The sequence below is a fragment of the Pristis pectinata genome, chromosome 21 (assembly GCF_009764475.1).
Source record: "Pristis pectinata isolate sPriPec2 chromosome 21, sPriPec2.1.pri, whole genome shotgun sequence".
Taxonomy (NCBI): Eukaryota; Metazoa; Chordata; class Chondrichthyes; order Rhinopristiformes; family Pristidae; genus Pristis; species Pristis pectinata.
Window position 1 is genome coordinate 1,769,164 of NC_067425.1, and position 19,739 is coordinate 1,788,902.

Genomic DNA, 19,739 nt, shown 5'->3' on the forward strand with positions numbered 1-19,739 from the left:
GGCTAGGACCTATCTTGCCTTGCACCTCTAGGTATTCCATAACCCCATCCTTGAGGATCGATTCCAATAACTTTCCCACCACTGACGTCGGACTAATAGGTCTGTAATTTCCTTTATGCTGCCTCCCAACTTTTCATATACAGCGGAAGTACATTTGCGACCCTCCAGTCCTCCAGAACCATGCTGGAGTCTATCGATTCCTGGAAAATTATCACCAATGCCTCCGCTATCTCCAAAGCCACCTCCTTCAGAACCCGGGGATGCTCCGGTCCGGGAGACTTATCAGTCTTTAGCCCATTTAGTTTTCCTAGCACCTTCTCTCTAGTAATCTTAACTGAACTCAGTTCCATTCCGTGAGACCCCTGACTATCCGGTATATTGCCGATGTCCTCCACAGTGAAGACCGATGCAAAATACTCATTTAGTTCTTCTGCCATCTCTTTATCATCCATTATAATCTCTCCTGCACCGTTATCGATTGGTCCTATATCAACCCGTGTCTCTCTTTTACTCCTTGTATATTTAAAAAATCTCTTAGTATCCTTTCAAATGTTATCTGCCAACTTCCTTTCATAATTCATCTTTTCTTTCCTAATGACCTTCTTAGTTTCTTTCTGCAGGTTTTTAAAAGTTTCACAGTTTTCTGTTTTCCCACTAATTTTGGCTTCCTTGTATGCCCTCCCTTTTGCTTTTATTTTAGCCTTCACCTCTCTCGTTATCCACATTTGTGCCTTTTTTTCCATTCAAAACCTTTTTTCTTGGAATATATCTATTCTGCATTTTCCTTATTTCTTGTAGAAATTCCATCCATTTCTGCTCTGCCGTCCCTCCAGCTAGCTTACTCTTCCAATCAATTTGGGCCAACTCCTCTCTCATACCACTGTAATTTCCTTTGTTCCACTGAAATATCGATACACCAGTTATCAGCTTCTCCTTCTCAATTTTGAAACTGAACTCAATCATATTGTGCTCACTAGTTCCCAATGGTTCCTTTGCCTTTAGTTCTCTAATCACCTCCAGTCCGTTACACAGCACCCAATCCAAAACAGCCGATCCCCTGGTGGGCTCATCAACAAGTTGCTCCAAAAATCCATTCCACAAACTCACTCTCCTGAGATCTACTGCCTTGCTGGATTTCCCAGTCCACCTTCATGTTAAAATCCCCCATAATTATCTTAACATTGTCACTCTGGCACGCTTTTTCTATTTCAAACTGCAACATGTCGTCCACATCCTGACTGCTATTAGGGGGCCTATATATAACTGCTACTATTGTCCTTTTACCCTTGCTATTTCTTAGCTCCACCCATAAGGATTCCGCCTCTTCTGACCCAATGTCCTTCCTTTCTATTGATTTTATATCATTACTAACCACCAGGGCCACACCACCCCCTCTGCCTACCCGCCTATCCTTCCTATACACTGTGTACCCCTGGACATTCAGTTCCCAATCACATCGGTCATAAAGCCATGACTCGGTGATTGCCACAATGTCGTATTTTTTAACCTGTAGTTGTGCCACTAGGTCATCTACTTTATTCCTAATGCTACGTGCATTTAAATATAGTACATTTAGTCCAGTATCTGCTATTGATTTTGTTGTACTTCTATTGTTCAGCAAATTATCCTGACTTCTCACCTGCCTGTCCTTCTTGCCATCCTCACTACGCACTATCTTAGACATGTTTCTATAAACCTCCTCCCTTACCCTAACATCTTGTATCCTAACATACTGGTTTCCATCCCCCTGCCAGATTAGTTTAAACCCTCCCCAACAGCTAAATTAAACATTCCCGCCAGAATATTGGACCCTGGAGTTTAGGTGCAACCCATCTTTAGGGAATAGGTCATGCCTCCCCCAAAAAAAGGTCCCAATGATCCAGAAATCTGAAGCCCTGCCCCCCTGCACCAGTCACTCAGCCACGTATTCATCTGCCAGAGCTGTCTATTCTCTCTATCATTGGCACGTAGCACAGGTAGTAGTCCTGAAATTACCACCCTTGAGGTCCTACTTCTCAACTTTCACCCTAACTCCTTGTATTCCTCCTTCAGGACCTCTTCTCTTTCTCTACCTATGTCATTGGTACCTACATGTACCAAGACTTCTGGCTGCTCACCTTCTCCCCTCAGAATATTCTGGACCCAGTCCGTGACATCCCATACCCTGGCACCAGGGAGGCAACACACCATCCGAGATTCATTGTCGGTTTCGCAGAATCTGTTATCCGTTCCCCTTACTATAGAAGCCCCAATAATCACTGCACTTCTCTTTCCCCGCTGGACCACAGTACCAGGCACGGTGCCAAGGTCCCAGTTGCTGAGGTCTTCCTCTGTCAGGTCATCCTCTCCAACGGAATCGAAAATGAGATTCCGATTTTCGAGGGGGAGGCTGATGGAACGTTGGCCTTAGTGGAGATTAAAAGTGTCAGGTTTTGATGCCACGTTCCAGGCACAGGTGAGACTGAAGCCACTGAATACAGTCTTGATTTCCGTGTTTAGGGAGATGGGGGGGGGGCTGGTGGGGGGGAGGGGAGGAGGCGATTCACGAAACTTCTGGAGTTCTTGAAAAACTTCTGGAAAATATTTTTTTATTGAAACCAAGTTTGACACATCAATTCATACAAAGATTATTACAATCTTTAAGTCCAACGTATATTGTGTTTAGAATTTCTCCTGCTGCACACTGGTCGCTCTGAGACTTTGGCTCCAGCCTCGGGCTGGGATTCTGTTGCAGGCTCGGACACTGAAGGCAGCACCCCCACCCTCGGGTGCCTTGGCCCAGACCCCTCACACCCCAGTACCATGTGTGGGGCTGGGTTACTGGGGCATTCACTGTTCCCAAGGGCAAGCAGGATCAGGCCATTTGGCCCCCTCTTGGCTGGTCTCCTATCTCACTTTCTTCCTGGTCCCAGACCCGCACCCAGGACCAACACCCTCCCTGCCTCCATCCAGCCAGAATCGCGGGAGATCTCCTCTCGTTCTTCCGAACATCTGGGCCCAGTCTCCTTGTAAAAAGCCAGCAGCCCAGGACCCAGCCGGTGGGGGTAGACCAGACATCTGCACCCTGTTGTGGGGCAGGGGGGTAGACCAGACATCTGCATCCTGTTGTGGGTCGGGTGGGGTGGGGGGGAGGGTAGACCAGACGTCTGACCCTGATGTGAATGGGGACACCAGACGTCTGCCCCCTCCTGCAGTGCAGCCTCACTGAGACCCCTTCAGTCACAGCAGCCCACCCCACCCCCACCCACAGGAAAGGCCAACATCCTATTAACTCTCCTACCCATGGTGGTGGGAAGGGTCATTGACTGCCCACCCTAGGGGGTGGGGAGGGTCACTGACTGCCTGCCCCAGGGGGTGGGTCGCTGACTGCCTGCCCCAGGGGGTGGGGAAGGGTTGTGTTGTGAGAGCTGAGGGTACTGAGACTGTGGAGAGACCCAGCCAATCGAGCCCACTGTTCCCCCAGTGGTGGTGGGAGCCGTTATTCCCCACAGTGACAGTGCTACTGTGGAGGAGTGTCCGTTAACAGGACGTCCCCCTGTCCTGGGGTGGCAGCCAGGGTGGACCCCCTGCTGAGAACCAGCAGGCCACCCCATGCCCATGGTGGGGCAGTCAGCAAGTGTGGCAGGACCCCCCTCCCTCAGCCCCTGGCTGCTGTACAACAGCACTGAGCAACCAAAACCCTTGGTGCCCCAACCTCTGTGCTCCCTCACCAGCAGATACAGAACCCCTGGAGTGGACCAGCTCCCCACCCCCCTGCCCAGCACACAAACCGCTTCACACACCAGTGGTGGGGGTCATGTCGGAGAGAGGGAGCGAGGGAGCACCCCGACCTCTGACCCCGCTCTCCGCTGCCTTCTCTCCAAGTGCAGAGCAGGGCTGAGCCAGTGTGAAGCACCGTGGCTTTGGCAGAGAGAGATTATACTGTGTATTGCTTTAAGCACCATGTGTGCACAGAGGCAGGAGTGTGATTAAATTTAGTGAGTCCTTGATAATGGCAAATATTTTTTTAATATAAACTTCCATTAAATTTATTTTGCGTGATTAATGTAGAACCTGGAAACGGGTGTTCCCAGCAGGAAGCAGAGACTTTGGCAGTCATTGAGAGCACAGAGGGTGTAGGGTTGTGGTGACGGCCAGCGACTCAAATGTCTCACCAATAAACTCTCAGGCTCCTTTCCGTGGAACGCAGCCGTTCATCGGTGTACATCTTCAAACCGTCTGCGTGTGGGGTGGCCATCGCTGTCCTCACCCCCCCATCATCTGGAGTTGAGTCGTGGAGCCACCTGGAGGGTTAGCCACAGTAAGGGTCAGCTGGGCTGGGGGTCCTCCCTGCCCCCAGGCACACACCCACCCTGACCCGACAGAGACACAGGCAGCCTCACTGGTGGGCCACTCAACTACAGGAGGAACACGTGGCCAAGTCCAAACCTTGGCTGACGTCCTTGGGAATTGCCTGGTGGGGAGAGATGGAGGGGTGGTTGGGGGAGCCTGTTATTCCAGTCCCAGAGCCCAGGGAGGGTGCAGCCGATGAAGACAAGCTAAATGCCTTCTTCACTACCTATCCACCTGTGTCATCACCTTCAGGGAGCCATGAAGTTGCACCCCCAGGTCCCCCTGTATACCAGCACCAAGGTAAGTGCCGTTTGCTGTGTGTGTCAGCCAGCACTAGATGGCAAAATACATCACCTCACACTTACCTGGATTAAATTCCATCTGCCACTGTCCCACCCAACTCTGCAGCCGATCCATGTCCCTCTGTATCCTTGGGCAACCCTCATCTACAACTTCACCGATCTTTGTGTCGGCAGCAAACTTGCTAATCAGTCCGTCTACCTTCCCATCTAAGTCATTCCTACCTGACAAACAGCCAGCACCGATCCCTGCAGTACACCACTGGTTACAGGCTCCAGTCAGAGGCAACACTACCCTCTGCATCGTCTCACCCGGCCAATTCTGGATCTTGTTTCCAAAAACACCTTGGAGCCCTTGTGCCCTGACCTTCTGGACCAGCCTACCACGTGGAACCTTGTCCGAAGCCTTGCTAAAGTCCATGTAAATCACCCTGCCTCATCAGTTTTCTTAGCAACCTTCTCAAAAATCTCAGGTGTCAGAGGCAGGATTTCCCCTGCACAAAGCCATGCTGACTCCCTCTGATCATAAATCGTCTCCCTACCACTGACGCAAGGCTCACCGGCCTGTAGTTTCCTGGCTTATCCCAACCGCCCTTCTTGAATACGAGAACATCAGCTACCTTCCAGTACCTCATCCATGGCTAAAGCTGTAAAGATCTCCACCAGTGCCCCAGCAATCTCCTTCCTTGCTTCCCATAACACCCTGGGGTGGAGTTCATAAGGTCCTGGGGAGTTGTCCTCCTCAGCACACGTCAATGTCTCTAACTCTTCCTCTTTACTGATACACGCATGCCGTAGACTATCAGTTTACCCCTCCCCTACCTCTCCATCCTGCTCCCTGGTGAATAAACCACACACGGCCCCTGGCTCCACACACAGACTTCCCACTTGGTCTCTGAGAGGACCTACTCTCTCGCTTCTAACATATTTATAAGAAGTTTTGGACTTCTCTTTAATTCTGTTGGCCGGGGCCATCTCATCTCCCCTTTTTGCCCTCCTAACTGCTTTCTCTCCTAAATTGCAGAAGGGAGGGAGGCAAAAGACAGGAAATTATAGGCCAGTCAGCCTGACCAGCGGTTGGTGAGATGTTAGAGTCCATTGTTAAGAATGAAATTTTGGGATACTTGGAAGCACGTGATAAAATAGGCCAAAGTCAGCATGGTTTCCTTAATGGGAGATCTTGCCTGATAAATCTGTTGGATTTCATTGAGGAAGTAACAGCAGGATAGACAGAGGAGAGTCAGTGATGTTGTTTACTTGGATTTTCAGAAGGCCTTTGACAATGTGCCGCACATGAGGCTGCGAAACAAGATAGGAGCCCATGGTATTACAAAAGGTACTAGCATGGATAGAAGATTAGCTGACTGGCAGAAGGCAAAGAGTGGGAATAAAGGGCCTTTTCTGGTTGGCTGCCGGTGACTAGTGGTGTTCCCCAGGGGTTGGTGTTGGGTCTGCTATTTTTCATATTATATGTTAATGATCTGGATGACAAAATTCAGGGCTTTGTGGCCAAGTTTGCAGATGATACCAAGATAGGTGGAGGGGCAGGTAGTGTTGAGGAAGCGGAGTCTGCAGAAGGACTTGGACAGGTTGGGGGAATGGGCAAAGAAGTGGCAGATGGAATACAGCGTAGGGAAGTGTACGGTCATGCACTTTGGTAGAAGGAATAAAGGCATAGACTATTTTCTAAATAGGGAGAGAATTCAGAAGTGGGAGGTGCAAAGGGACTTGGGTCCCAGTGCAGGATTCCCTGAAGGTTAACTTGCAGGTTGAGTCGGTAGTAAGGAAGGCAAATGCGATGTTAGCATTCATTTCAAGAAGACTAGAATATAAAAGCAAGGATGTAATGCTGAGGCTTTATAAGGCATTGGTCAGACCACATTTGGAGTATTGTGAGCAGTTTTGGGCCCCGTATCTAGGGAAGGATGTGCTGGTGTTGGGTCCAGAGGAGGTTTACGAGAATGATCCTGGGGATGAAAGGGTTAACGTATGAGGAGCGTTTGATGGCTCTGGGACTGTATGCGCTGGAGTTTAGAAGGATGAAGGGGGATCTCATTGAAACCTACTGAATATTGAAAGGTCGGATAGAGTGGATGTGGAGAGGATGTTTCCAGTAGCGGGAGAGTCTAGGACCAGAGGGCACAGCCTCAGAATAGAAGGACGTCCCTTTAAAACAGAGATGAGGAGGAATTTCTTTAGCCAGAGGGTGGTGAATCTGTGGAATTCATTGCCACAGACAGCTGTGGAGGCCGAGTCATTAGGTATATTTAAAGTGGAGGTTGATAGGTTCTTGATTAGTGAGGGTGTCAAAGGTTACAGGGAGAAGGCAGGAGAATGGGGTTGAGAGGGAAAAATAAATCAGCCATGACTGAATGGTGGAGCAGGCTCAATGGGCCGAATGGCCTAATTCTGCTCCTATGTCTTATGGTCTTATAGATTTCAAAGGACTCACTTGATGACGGATTCCTACCCCTGACATACACTCCCTTTTTCCTGATCAATTTCCTTTGTTAACCAAGGTTCCCTGATCCTAACCTCTTCACTCCTCACCTAACAGGGCCATGCTGGCTCTGAGCTCTCACCTTTAAACACCTCCCACTTATCAGGTGCCGTTTCTCCCTCCAGCAGCCGCTCCCAATCTACTTTCACCAGGTCCTGTCTTACACAACTGAAGTCAGCCTCCCCCAGCTTCCCATAACCCTCCTTTATCCTTGTGGTGCATCCTTCTCTCTTTCCACCACTGCTTTAAAGCTGACCGGGTGGTGGTCACTGCACCGAGGGTTCCTCCACAGACCCATCCTCGTTGCCCTAGGTTGAGTACAGCTCCCTCCCCAATGGGACTCTACATTCTGCTTTAAAGACCCTCCCTGGACGATCTCCACCCCATCGAGGCCCCTACACTGAGGCAGTCCCAGCCAATACTGGGGGTTAAAGTCACCCTCTGCCACCCTACTGCTTTAACCTCTTAGTGCATTTGTCCACGTATTTGTTCTTCCAAGACTGCAGAGGCTGGAATCTGGATGAAAAACACGATGATGCTGGAGGAACTCAGCAGGCCAGGCAGCGTCCGTGGAGAAAAGCAGGCGGTCAACGTTTCGGGTCAGGACCCTTCTCCAGGACTGAAGATAGGAAAAGGGGAAGCCCGATATATAGGGGGGAAAAGCAGAGCAGTGATAGGTGGACAAAAGAGGGGAGGCAGCATGCACAGGGGCACACCACCACCTGCAGGTTCCCCTCCAACTCGCACACTGCACTGACTGAGTCCTTCACCGTCACTGGGTCGAAAGCCTGGAACTCCCTCCCCATGGCACTGTGGGAGCTCCCTCACCACAGGGACTGCAGTGGCTCACGAAGGGATGGGCAATAAGTGCCGGCCTTACCAGTGACACCCAGAGTGCAAAAATGAATGAAAGGTACAGAGTGCTGCAGCTTACCACAGACAGGTGGCCGTTCTTTGCTTTGGAGATGATCAGCTCGGACCCTGACGTGAAGTCGATGATTCCCTCCTTGCCCTGTTTAATGGTGAATTTAATGCTGCAAACAGGCAGAAGGCACCAGTCACTCGACATCGATGGTAACCGCCTGACCCCCTCCATCTCCCCGTTTCCTCCAACCCCTCCATCTCCCCGATCCCCCACCTCCTCCTTCTCCCCCACCCCCTCCACCCCTCCACCCCTCCATCTCCCCCACCCCCTCCATCTCCCCCACCCCCCCCATCTCCCCCACCCCCTCCATCTCCCCCACCCCCTCCACCCCTCCATCTCCCCACTCCCCCCATCTCCCCCACCCCCTCCATCCCCCACACCCCCTCCATCTCCCCCATCTCCCCCACCCCCTCCATCTCCCCGCTCCCCCACCCCTCCCTCCTGTTGCGTGCTCCCGCACCCTCCCCGCTCCCTCGGGGTGGGGTGTACCCAGTCAGACACAGCCTCACCTCCCCTGGTTGATGTTGACACTGTTCACCTTGTCCGACTCCATGGCGAGTTTGGTCAGCGTCTCGATCACGTGATCGCTCCGCAGCACCACGTCACCCTTCAATACAACACGGGTTGCATCAGAGATGCGCGACAGACCCGCACTACCCAAGACCAGACCGCGCTCCGTGAACACCTGCGTGCTCGAGGACTGGACTGTGTCGACTGAGGACTGCGTTGCACAAGGGACCAGAATGATCCAGAACTCTCAAAAGTGGACAAAGTCTCAGAAAGTGTGTATGGGGGGGTGGGGAGGGAGAGTCGTGGGGGGGGAGCACAGCGTGTGGCAACATTGGAGATGCCCAGGAGCCAGCACTGGCACCGGACTGAATGGCCTCCTGCCCTGCACTTGCTGTTATGACCTGTTTCTAGTCACCGACACCCCCAGCCTCTCACACCGCAGCACTCCCTCAGCACCGCCCCACCGGTTAACTGACCACGGGAAACTGCCCCAAGGGTGGAAGAACCTGGGGGAGTTGAGGGAATGTGGGCAGCGTGGCATTATCAATGGGAGGTCTTTAGTTGGCATAGACTTGATGGGCCAAAGGGCCCGTTCCCCTGCTGTCTGACAGGCCGATAATCTCCGCCAGTCCCTACCTTCTGCCGGTTGTCTTCGCAGGGAACGTGTAGGACAAAGAGCCCATCACTGAGGGAACTGACCGATATTCCTACAGGAAAACACGGAGGATCCATGGTAAAAACTCAACAAGAATCCTGGCCCACATCACATCATCGCGGTTGGGGAACCCTCCCACCTTCAGTCAATCCAGATTAACGCCAGGGCACGAACAGCATGTGTCAGACACAGGGCGAAGCTCCCCCCGCACCGTCCCGTCACACACTCCCGGGGTCGGACACAGGGCGAAGCTCCCTCTGCACCGTCCCGTCACACACTCCCGGGGTCGGACACAGGGCGAAGCTCCCTCCGCACCGTCCCGTCACACACTCCCGGGGTCAGACACAGGGCGAAGCTCCCTCTATACTCCGAGCAGACAATATGGGAAAGTTTTTAAATTTGGGGGAGGGCTAATTATGATGGTATTAGGCAGGAACTTGGGAACATAAATTGGGAACAGATGTTCTCAGGGAAATACACAGCAGAAATGTGGAGGCTGTTTAGGGACCACTTGCATGGGGTTATGGATAGGTTTGTCCCACTGAGACAGGGAAAGGATGGTAGGGTGAAAGGTGGAACAAGAAAGGTGGAACATTCAGTCAAGAGGAAGAAGGAAGCATACTTAAGGTTTATGAAGCAAAAATCAGATGGCTCTTGAGAATGAAAAGATAGCCAAGAAGGATCTTAAGCAGGGACCTAGGAGAGCTAGAAGAGGACATGAGAAGGCCTTGGTGAGTAGGATTAAAGAAAATCCCAAGGCGTTCTACATGTACATAAAAAAACAGGAGGATGAATAGAGTGAGGGTAGGACCACTCAGAGATAAAGGGGGAAATGTGCCTGGAGGTAGGGGAGATCCTTAATGCCTTGCTTCAGTGTTCACCAGGGAGAGGGACTTTGACAAATGTGAGGTCAGCGTAGAATAGGCTAATGTGCTGGAGCATTTCGAGGTTAAGAAAGAAGTAGTGTTGGAGCTTCTGTAAAACATTAGGATAGATAAATCCCCAGGGCCAGATGGGATATACCCCAGGTTACTACAGGAAGCGAGGGAAGAGATTGCTGGGACATTGTCGATGTTCTTTGTGTCCTCCCCTGGCCACAGGAGTGGTACCAGAGGATTGGAGGGTGGCAAATGTTGTTCACTTGTTCGAGAAATGTAATAGAGATAATCCTGGGAATTATGGATCAGTGAGTCTCATGTCACTGGTGGGCAAACTATTGGAGAGCATTCTTAGGGACAGGATTACGAACATTTGGAGAAGCTCATTAGGGATAGTCAGTATGGCTTTGTGAGGGACAAGTCGTGCCTCATGAGCCTGAGTTTTTCGAAGAAGTGACAAAACAAATTGATGAAGGTAGAGTGGTGGATGTAGTGTACATGGACTGTACTAAGGCGTTTGATAGGGTTCCCCATGGTATGCTCATCCAGAAAGTCATGAGGCGTGGGATCCATGGAGATTTGGCTGCATGGATTCAGAATTGGCTTGCCCACAAAAAGCAGAGGGTGGTAGTAGATGGAGAGTACTCTGCCTGGAGGTCAGTGACTAGTGGTGTTCCACAGGGATCTGTTCTGGGACCCTTGCTCCTTGTGATTTTATTAAATGACTTGGATGAGGATGTGCAGGGGTGGGTTAGTAAGTTTGCAGATGACACGAAGGTTGGAGGTGTTGTAGATAGTGTAGAAGGTTGTCGTAGGTTATAGACAGGATGCAGAGTTGGGCAGAAGTGGCAGATGGAGTTCAACCTGGAAAAGTGTGAAGTGATACACCTTGGAACAAAGTTAATGGCAGGATACTGAGCAGTGTGGAGGAACAGAGGGATCTTGTGGTCCACGTCCATAGATCCCTCGAAGTTGTCGCACAAGTTGATAGGGTGATTAAGAAGGCGTATGGTGTGCTGGCCTTCATTAGTCGGGGGATTGAGTTCAAGAGCTGCGAGGTAATGTTGCAGCTCTATAAAACTCTGGTTAGACCACACAGAGTATTGTGTTCAGTTCTGGTCGCCTCATTATAGGAAGGATGTGGAAGCTTTAGAGAGGGTGCAGAGGAGGTTTACCAGGATGCTGCCTGGATTGGAGAGCATGTCTCATGAGGAAAGGTTGAGCGAGCTAGAGCTTTTCTCTTTGGAGTGACGCAGGATGAGAGGCAACCAGCACCTTTTCCCCAGGGCAGCAATGGCCAACCAGAGGACATGCATTTAAGGTGAGTGGGGGGAAGTTTAGGGGAGATGTCAGAAGTAGGTTTTTACACAGAGTGGTGGGCACCTGGAACGCACTGCCGGGGGTCATGGTTGAGGCTGATATAATAGGGACATTTAAAAGACTCCTAGACAGGCACATGGGTGTAAGAAAAATGGAGGGTTATGGGCTGTGCAGGAGGGAAGGGTTAGATTGATTGTGGAGCAGGTTTACATACATAGGTCGGCACAACATGGTGGGCCGAAGGGCCTGTCCTGTGCTGTACTGTTCTATGTATATTGTCCCATCACAAACTCCTAAGGCTGAGTCACACCAGTTCCACCAACTGTGCAGGACCTCAGCTGCCCAGTCTGGTCAGTTCAGGGGGCTGGCACTGCAGAGGCCAGACCTGTCCATGTGCACACCTTCACGCACAAGCACACACACATCCACCTGGCACAGGCACAAGCTAACCTTATACACACGCTCTCTGTAACACACACAGACACAGCATTCCCAGTGAGTGCACACATAAACCTGATGCACACGTGGAGCCACACCATCACAGAGGAGAGCAGCTGCTCCCTGTCTCCGCGCCACAACCCACCTTTGAGGTTGGAGTAGTCGATGGTCTGTTTGACTTTGGCTTCCTCCACCAGGAAGGCACAGCTGGCAGTGATCAACAGCTGGCGAGGCCGAGCTCGGTAACCATTCCGATCGTACTTTGTCACCGCCACCGCGTACTGTAAGACAACCCAGACTTACTGCCGGATATGCCCTTCCCCAGGCACAGCAAGAGGCCAGCCAGCCTGTCCATCCTGTTACATGGGGACAGGAGGCCATTCTGCCCCTCAAGTCCATGTCCCCAGCAGCAAGCTGGTGGCTGGTCTTCCTTGTCCCATTGCCCCCCGTGTGCTGGGAACGGGACGCCCGGCTGGAGAGGAGGGTGGGAGCGAGGAGGTCCCGCCGCCCCTGCAGGAATGCTGCCCAAACCAGGAAGCCCCACAGGGAGGTTTCTATTTCCCAGCAGAGGAGGAGCACGTGCACCAGGTCTGCGTAGGTGATGGGAGCAGGTGACGGGGGCGCATGCACTGGGTCTGCGCAGGTGACGGGGGCGCTGCGCCAGGTTGGCGCAGCTGATGGGAGCACGTGCACGAGTCTGCGCAAGTGACAGAGGGACGTGACGGGTCTGTGCAGGTGACGGGGGCGCGCGCACTGGGTCTGCGTGGCTCATACCTTGATCCTGTCGCTCTCGATCACCTGCAGCACCTTCGAGTTGATCTCGTTTGTTGCTGCAAGACAACTGAGGTGTCAGCAGAGCTGCCCCTCCCACACCCCGTCCTGCTCCCCCCCTCCCCCCACCACGCCTGCCTTGGTCCCCCCCACTCCCACCAGCCCACGCCTGCCCCGCCCCACCCCGCTCCCCCCCACACCCCCTGCCCGTGCCCTGCTCCTCCCGCTCCCACAACCCTGCTCCCCCCACTCTCGCCCCCGTGCTGCCCGCCACCTCCCACTCTCAACCCATCTGCCCTTCTACCTCCCCAGATCGTGCCCCAACCCCCCCTCCGCAGCGCCTGCGACCGCCCCTGCCCCCCGCGCCCCACTGCACCCCCCGCCCCTGCACCCGCCCAGCCCACTCACAGATGCGGGAGCTGATGAAGAGTTTGGGCACGCTCTGTGGGTAGTTGTCCTTCTTGTCCTTGAACAGTGCGCTGGCCACCACCTTCTGCTCCAGCTGGGGAGAGGCAGACGTCCCACAGTCAGCGCTGCCAACGGGTCCCGGCAAGGGGGGCTGGGCACAGTCTCCCCCTGACCCCAGGGCCAGAGCCAAGGAGCGGGGGAGGGGGCACAAATTGCCAATGTTCGTCCACAGAGGAACAGCCGGTGGATTGATCGGCGCTGGGGTCAGGGGGAGGGGCCGGCGCTGGGGTCAGGGGGAGGGGCCGGCACTGGGGTCCGGGGTCGGGGGGAGGGGCCGGCGCTGGGGTCAGGGCAGCACTGGGGTCTGTGGTCGGGGTGAGGGGCCGACGCCGGGGGTCCGGGGAAGGGGTTGGAGGGAGGGACAGTGCTGGGGTCAGGGTCAGGGGGCACACTGAGCTGACCCAGTGCAGAGCCCCAACCCCAGGCTGTATGGAGTCCTCCTGTGCCTCTGCACCACCTGCTTGCACTGTCCCCCCGGGTGGAAGGGGGGAGCGGCTGCGACGGTCCAGGACTCGGCCCCGTGTGCACTGGCTCCTCGTTCAGTAATCCCAGGTCCTCTGGTGTAACCGGTTATATCGCTGGTCAACAAGGCAGCGTGGAGACCTGCCTGGGGGGGGGGCAGGGGGCAGGTATTTAATCTGCCTCCTGCCCTGAATGTGACACCAGACCTGGACTGACCCTCCTGGGGGTCTCCCGCACCAGACCATGCTCCTTACAGTGGTCCAGATCACCGGACGCCGCTGTGGGGCACAGGAGTGTGGGAGTGTTCCCTGCACTGCCCCCCCAGTCCAACACACCCCTCACTCACCCCCACCCCCACACACCCTACCACCTCCCACAGATCCCCCTCCCTCCCTGATACTGGCCAAACCCCATTCTCTCACCACCCCCCCCCCCCACCATTCCCCCACCCCACCTGCTGCTTCCACTCCGGCGTGATCCTCCTGCAGTACATCTGCACCATGTTCTTCATGTGCAGCTCCCTCAGCAGCTCCGAGGCCTGCAACACACACACCTGCATTTACACAGTATCCTTCATATCCTCAGGCTGCCCCCAAGCAGCCAATGAAGTAACTTTCTCAGTGAGTTACCAGGGGGGTGGTGGGGGGGGTGTGTTTAGGGGGCAAGAACCCACAATGGACTTGTCGCCCTCAGTAACCACCCCCTGGGACAGAGGCAGCTCACTCCCCACCCCACCCGCTGAAGAGCTCCGGGCCAGGAACAAACCCACCGCCAACCTACCCAGCAGCTGGGGGGTTATACCACTGACCAAGCTGGCAGACAGGGGGTTAAACCACTGACCAAGCCGGAGGACAGGGGGTTAAACCACTGTCCAAGCCATTGGCTGGGGGGGGGGGGGGGGGGGGGTGGAATTAAACCACTGACCGAGCCACCGGACGGGCAGGTTAAACCACTGACCGAACCAGTGGACGGGGGGGTTAAACCACTGACCGAACTGGCGGATGGGGGGGGGGGTTAAACCACTGTCAGCCAGCGGCTGGGGGGTTAACCCCGGCACAGGGACAGTCGGAGTTTGAGGGATGTTGTGACCGGTGGCGACGAACCCGTGCACAGAGCAGCCAGAGCCAGGAATGCAGGGGTAGAACGGGCTCCTCCTGTGCATGGTACCGGACACTGGTAACGGTCACTCACCTCAGACAGCGCAGGGGGAGGCACCGGCCAGGACTTATCCAGAACATTCTTTGGCAAATTGCGTTTCAAATTCATCAGGAAGGCGTATCTGACATAATCCACGAAATACGCATTCTCTGGACAGCGAGGTTTGTGTCGGTGGATAAAACCCTTGATAAACCTGGGGGAGGGGAGGGGAGGACAGGGAGGCGGTGGGGGAGGGGAGAGAGGGGGAGTTGGGGGAGGGGAGGGAGAGGGGGAGTTGGGGGAGGGGAGGGAGAGGGGGGAGGGGAGAGAGAGAGTGATGGTTATGCGGAGTTCGGGAGCTGCCTGCGTGATTCTGACCACCACCCCCCACCCCCCCACCCCGCCCCGGGAGCTCTCCCGGCAGCACCCCATTACCAGCTACGGGATGAGTGGATCCCGTGTCGCTCCACCGCAGGGACATTGACCCTCGCCCCATCCCCGTGACCTTTGCACACTGCCCTCCCAAAGGGTGGCAGCACCTTCACCCCAGGCAAGGGGCCCTGCTGACCGGCCCCAGACTGTCCGGGGGCGGCAGGTGGTGCGGACAGAACAGGGTCATCACTGAAACTGGCCGTTTGGCCCCTCTGACTGGCGCTGGTGCCTCCTCCCTCCTACTCCAGTCCCCGTGGTGAAGGCACTCTCACGGTGGTGTTGGGATCAGGACCCAGTGATTTCCCTTGGGATGGAGTGTGGGTTCGAGCAGAAGCTGCAGGTGGTGGTGCTGCCTCACTGGTTGGGCGAGTCTCAGGTTTGGGAGGTGCTGTCGGAGTAGCCTGGGGTGAGTAACTGTGGACGGTGCAGACAGCAGCCACCGTGGACTGGGGGGGGGGGGGGTGGGGGGGTGGGCGCGTGTGAGGGATGTCAAACAGTGGGCTCACTTGCCTTTGGGTGTCAGAGCTGTGGTCACCCAGGCAGGTACTGCAGGTGTGTGATGGAGCGCTCCCCGACAGCCCTTTAAGATGTTGGGAAGGCCTCAAGGTGTCAGGAGGTGAGTCACTCACCACAGGATCCCCTGCCCCAACCCCGTTCCTGTAACCGTGGTGTTTACGTGGCTGGTCCAGTTGAGTGAGTGGTCAGTGGTGACCCCGGGACGTTGACGGTGAGGGACTCCGTGACGGGAATGCCAAGGACGGTGGTGTGAATGTTACTCCTCCCCCTCAGCTCCCGATCCCCACAAGACCATCTGTTGGGCACCTGACCCACCCCAACACCAGCCGGCTCCCTGGTCATCTGTCAGACTCACTGCCCGTCAACGTTCTCAGCAGTAACGGATCCACGGGCCTGTTCTGGAACATTCTGTATGCTGAAGCCCAGGACACAGCCAGGCCTAGGCGGCACGGTGATGCTCTCTCACCTGCGGATCGTGTGTGCAGCGTTCCTTCTGCGAGTTGCCACGCGGCGCCCCATCTCCCCTCTCCACCAGGACTGGATGGTGATCGCTGTAGGAACAAAGCGGGGGTCAGGCTCGAGTCTGGGACCCACACACTGACCCCCACGCCTTCAGGACCCACACACATCCCCGGGACTCACACACTGATCCCCACATCCCAGGTCCCCCACACCGACCCCCACACCCCCCGGGACCCACACACTGACCTCACATCCCAGGGCTCCCACACCCCCAGGACCCACACAGTGACCCCACATCCTAGGTCCCCCACACCCCTCAGGTCCCTCACACTGACCCCCATGCCCCTGGGTTTCTCACTGACCCCAGACCCCCTGGGACCCACACACCGAACCCTCACACCCCCGGGTCTCTCACACTGACCCCACAGCCTGAGCCCCACACACTCCTCCGGGCCCCTCCCACACCCCAGCTGTGCTCACAGCAGTCACCCTGACCCTGTGGTGTAACACACACACACACACACCTCTCACAATGAACACAGGATTAGGATCCACTGGTTTATCCCACACCACCGATCCGATTGTAACTGCCACATTCCTGCCCACCCCGGTGACCTTTCATGTTTCCTCCCACCTCCGCCCACAGAAAAAACTCACCCGACCCCGTCTCGTGGACAAGTGAACAGTGACCCTGGTGCCAGCTTCTCCCACAAGAGGAAACACCTCTCCACATCCTCAGGATCTTTTACGTTCCAACCATCAGCCTCTCACTCTCCCACAGACGGCTCAGGGTCCAGTTCACAGGGGCCTCCCCCTCCCCCTCCCTCCCACCAACTCCCCACCCCCCTAAACTCCAGTCCGGTAAACCTCAGAACAGTTTCTGGTGCATCTCCCCAGGACTGGACGCAGGACCCCAGGTGTGGAGCCCATACAACAGAGGTTAAACCTCCCTGCTTCTGTATTCCAGTCTGTGCCTTCCCCCAGCCCCAGGGGAGGTTGCAGCCGGAGCACTGGAGCCTGTCCTCTGTTCCTGGGGATGGCAGACTCACAGAACTCGGATCAGGGATCATCATACAAGGAGCGATGGAGTGCATTCGGTTTGGGTACAGTTCCCCACTCCCCCCGTCCCTCGCAAGAGATGGCAGTGTCTCGGAACAAGGAACCCGCCACCAGGAGGAATTTCTTCACTCGATGAGCGGTGAGGCCTCGGGATTCTCTCCGCAGGGACACGGACGGAGAGCCACCAAACCCCTTCACCCTGGGATGGGAAGCACGGCAAGACGGGGGCCAGGCTGTGGGGAACCGGACAAGACATAGGATCAGCAGATAATGGATAACACGGCAGGCTTGACGGCCTGAATGGCCTGTCTCGAACAAGCATCTGTGGGGCTGTGCTGCCTGGAGTTGGCAGGACCCTGGGTCACGCGCGGGTGCGACGAATCACCAATCCCCAACGGCTCACCCGAAGAGCGCAGCTTCTGGTACTTCTGCCGCTGGTGGAAGCCACGCCATTCCGCCTGGATCTTCGTGGCTGAGGGGATAGAGTGATCCCGTGATCCCACCACCAACTCCATCCAACCCCAACCCCCACCCATATCCTCAGCCCAATCTGCTCCTCCCATCCCACACACCCCTCCCATCCCACACGACCCTCCTGCCCCATCCACCTCCATACCCTCAGCTCAATCTGCCCCTCCCACCCCACACGCCCCTCCCGTCCCATCCAGCTCCACCCAACCCCACACCCTCAGCTCAAGCTGCCCCTCCCATCTCACACCCCTCCCACCCCATCTACCTCCATCCAACCCCAACCCCACACCCTCAGCCCAATCTGCCCCTCCCGTCCCACATGCCCCTCCTGCCCCATCCACCACTGACTCTGCCCCCAGCCACCTCCATCCAACACCCAACCCCCCCTGAACCCACCCAACAACCTCCTCTGTGCCTTCCTGACCCCTCTGGCCCAGTAGCAGCAACAGGCTGGCCCAGGGCTGCACCGGCCGTGTCCAGGTGCTGGGAGGGCGACAGTTCACAAGATCACAGTTCAGTCATCACGGAGAAGCCCTCGCTCCCACCCCACCCCACACCCCCATCCAAACCCAACCCACGACACCCGCGCCACACCGCTACCCCCCACCCCACCCCTCAGCTGCACTGCTCCAGGTCTCCCATTACACTGGAACAGCTGCCAATCCAGGATTCAGCAGCCGAGACTCCCAGCTCCGGAATTCCCCGTCTCCCACCCCTCTGACCCAGCCTGGACCGTGACTGGTGGGAGAGTTTGGAACAATCCCGCAGTGCACCGTGAGGTTGTAAACAGGTTCGAGGCAGGATGTCAACGGGAGGTGACCAGCAACACCAGCCACCTTCTGCGGGGCACAAGGGGCAGCTCCTGGAAGGCACCAGGTGCCCGGTGAAGGCGGAGCACGGACACTCACCAATCGTGTTCTTCTGTAGCTGAAAGGCATCTTCTGTGGCAAAGAGGGTCTTGGGAAAACGAATGAATATCTTCGTCCTGAAACACAGGAAAAGGAAGCAAACTGGCTGAGAGCAGAGGCAGCGACAGGGCAACATGCCGACTCCCCCCGGGGTACAGTCCCCGAGGCGCCAACTCTCCCCGGGGCACAGTCCCCGAGGCGCCAACTCTCCCTGGGGCATGGTCTCCGGATGCACTGACTCTCCCCGGAGTGGACGGGTCAGTTCACACTGTTCCTGCTCGTGCCTCACCTGCCCAGTTTGTAATCTTCTGGCTTGTAGCCCAGGTGTTGCACTAGTGTAGCCACCCCGTCAGCAGGCTGACCTCTCCAGTTGGGCCACGTCTGAGGGCACAGGGACTTGTACCTAAAGAGAGCAAAGTGTGAGTGTTGCCCAGTGCAGTGTTGAGCGACGTTGGTTCACAGACTCCCAGGCTGCCTGGGTCCCACATCAACGAGGAACGCTAGGGGTTGCAGCCTGTTTGACTTATTGAAGGCCTCGAGTTCTGGCTCTGCGTCAGCCTGCGCTCCGACCTCTGGGCACCGATGTGGAGGGAGGGGCAACTCCTCGGTCTGCCCAAGGGGACGAGGGTTCTGCCTAAGCCGACTGCCTGCCCCTCTTCTGAGGATGTGTCCGTGCCCAGGTGGCCCTGGAGCGGAAGCAGGTGGTGTCCACAGGCTCTCTGGAAGCCTCCCGGGCCTGGTGGGCGGAACAGGGGTTGGATCACATCTTAATTCAAAGTGTTGTGGATAAAATTACTTTGAATAAACAAAATAAAATGGGTTGGAGAAAATCTAAATTGCCTGCTGAGTACTGAGGCTCATCAGTGGAGGTTTCAGGCACCTTGCTGTTGCTCAGCAGTCTGTGTTCTGCAGCAGGACAGTCTATGGGTGAATCGGTGTACGGGCAGGACGGGTGAGCAGAGAGCGACAACACTGAGGTGTTGGGCCCAGCAGCAGGAGGCGTTTGCGCAGACCTGGCCGCTGCCTACCTCTGCAGGAAGATCTCGAACCTTCTCCGGTATGCGAACCCAGCTCTGCGCACACGAAGGTTTTCCATCAGTCCGAGGTACTTGACCTGGTGCCTGATCAGCACTTCATCAAACCTGCCTGGAACAGGGTGCCACATGTCACCGACTCAGTGGGAGACTGTACACACA

General features: G+C 55.6%; 1 protein-coding gene across 3 annotated transcripts in view; it reads right to left on the reverse strand.

Moving 5' to 3' along the window:
• Positions 1–2,571: 2,571 nt before the first annotated feature.
• The window catches only part of LOC127581180 (unconventional myosin-Ic-like), a 75,070-nt gene continuing 57,902 nt past the window's right edge, over positions 2,572–19,739 (reverse strand). For all 3 annotated transcript variants that reach the window (XM_052035271.1, XM_052035270.1, XM_052035269.1), the window contains exons 19-32: positions 19,572–19,689; positions 18,833–18,946; positions 18,544–18,620; positions 17,568–17,636; positions 16,110–16,194; positions 14,750–14,909; positions 14,013–14,096; positions 13,037–13,130; positions 12,632–12,687; positions 12,003–12,138; positions 9,203–9,273; positions 8,566–8,663; positions 8,066–8,165; positions 2,572–4,283 (exon numbers count right to left, since the gene is read on the reverse strand). In XM_052035271.1, coding sequence (XP_051891231.1) covers positions 4,257–4,283; positions 8,066–8,165; positions 8,566–8,663; positions 9,203–9,273; positions 12,003–12,138; positions 12,632–12,687; positions 13,037–13,130; positions 14,013–14,096; positions 14,750–14,909; positions 16,110–16,194; positions 17,568–17,636; positions 18,544–18,620; positions 18,833–18,946; positions 19,572–19,689 — 1,289 coding nt within the window. In that variant the 3' untranslated portion in view covers positions 2,572–4,256. The remainder of the gene's footprint in view (positions 4,284–8,065; positions 8,166–8,565; positions 8,664–9,202; positions 9,274–12,002; positions 12,139–12,631; positions 12,688–13,036; positions 13,131–14,012; positions 14,097–14,749; positions 14,910–16,109; positions 16,195–17,567; positions 17,637–18,543; positions 18,621–18,832; positions 18,947–19,571; positions 19,690–19,739) is intronic.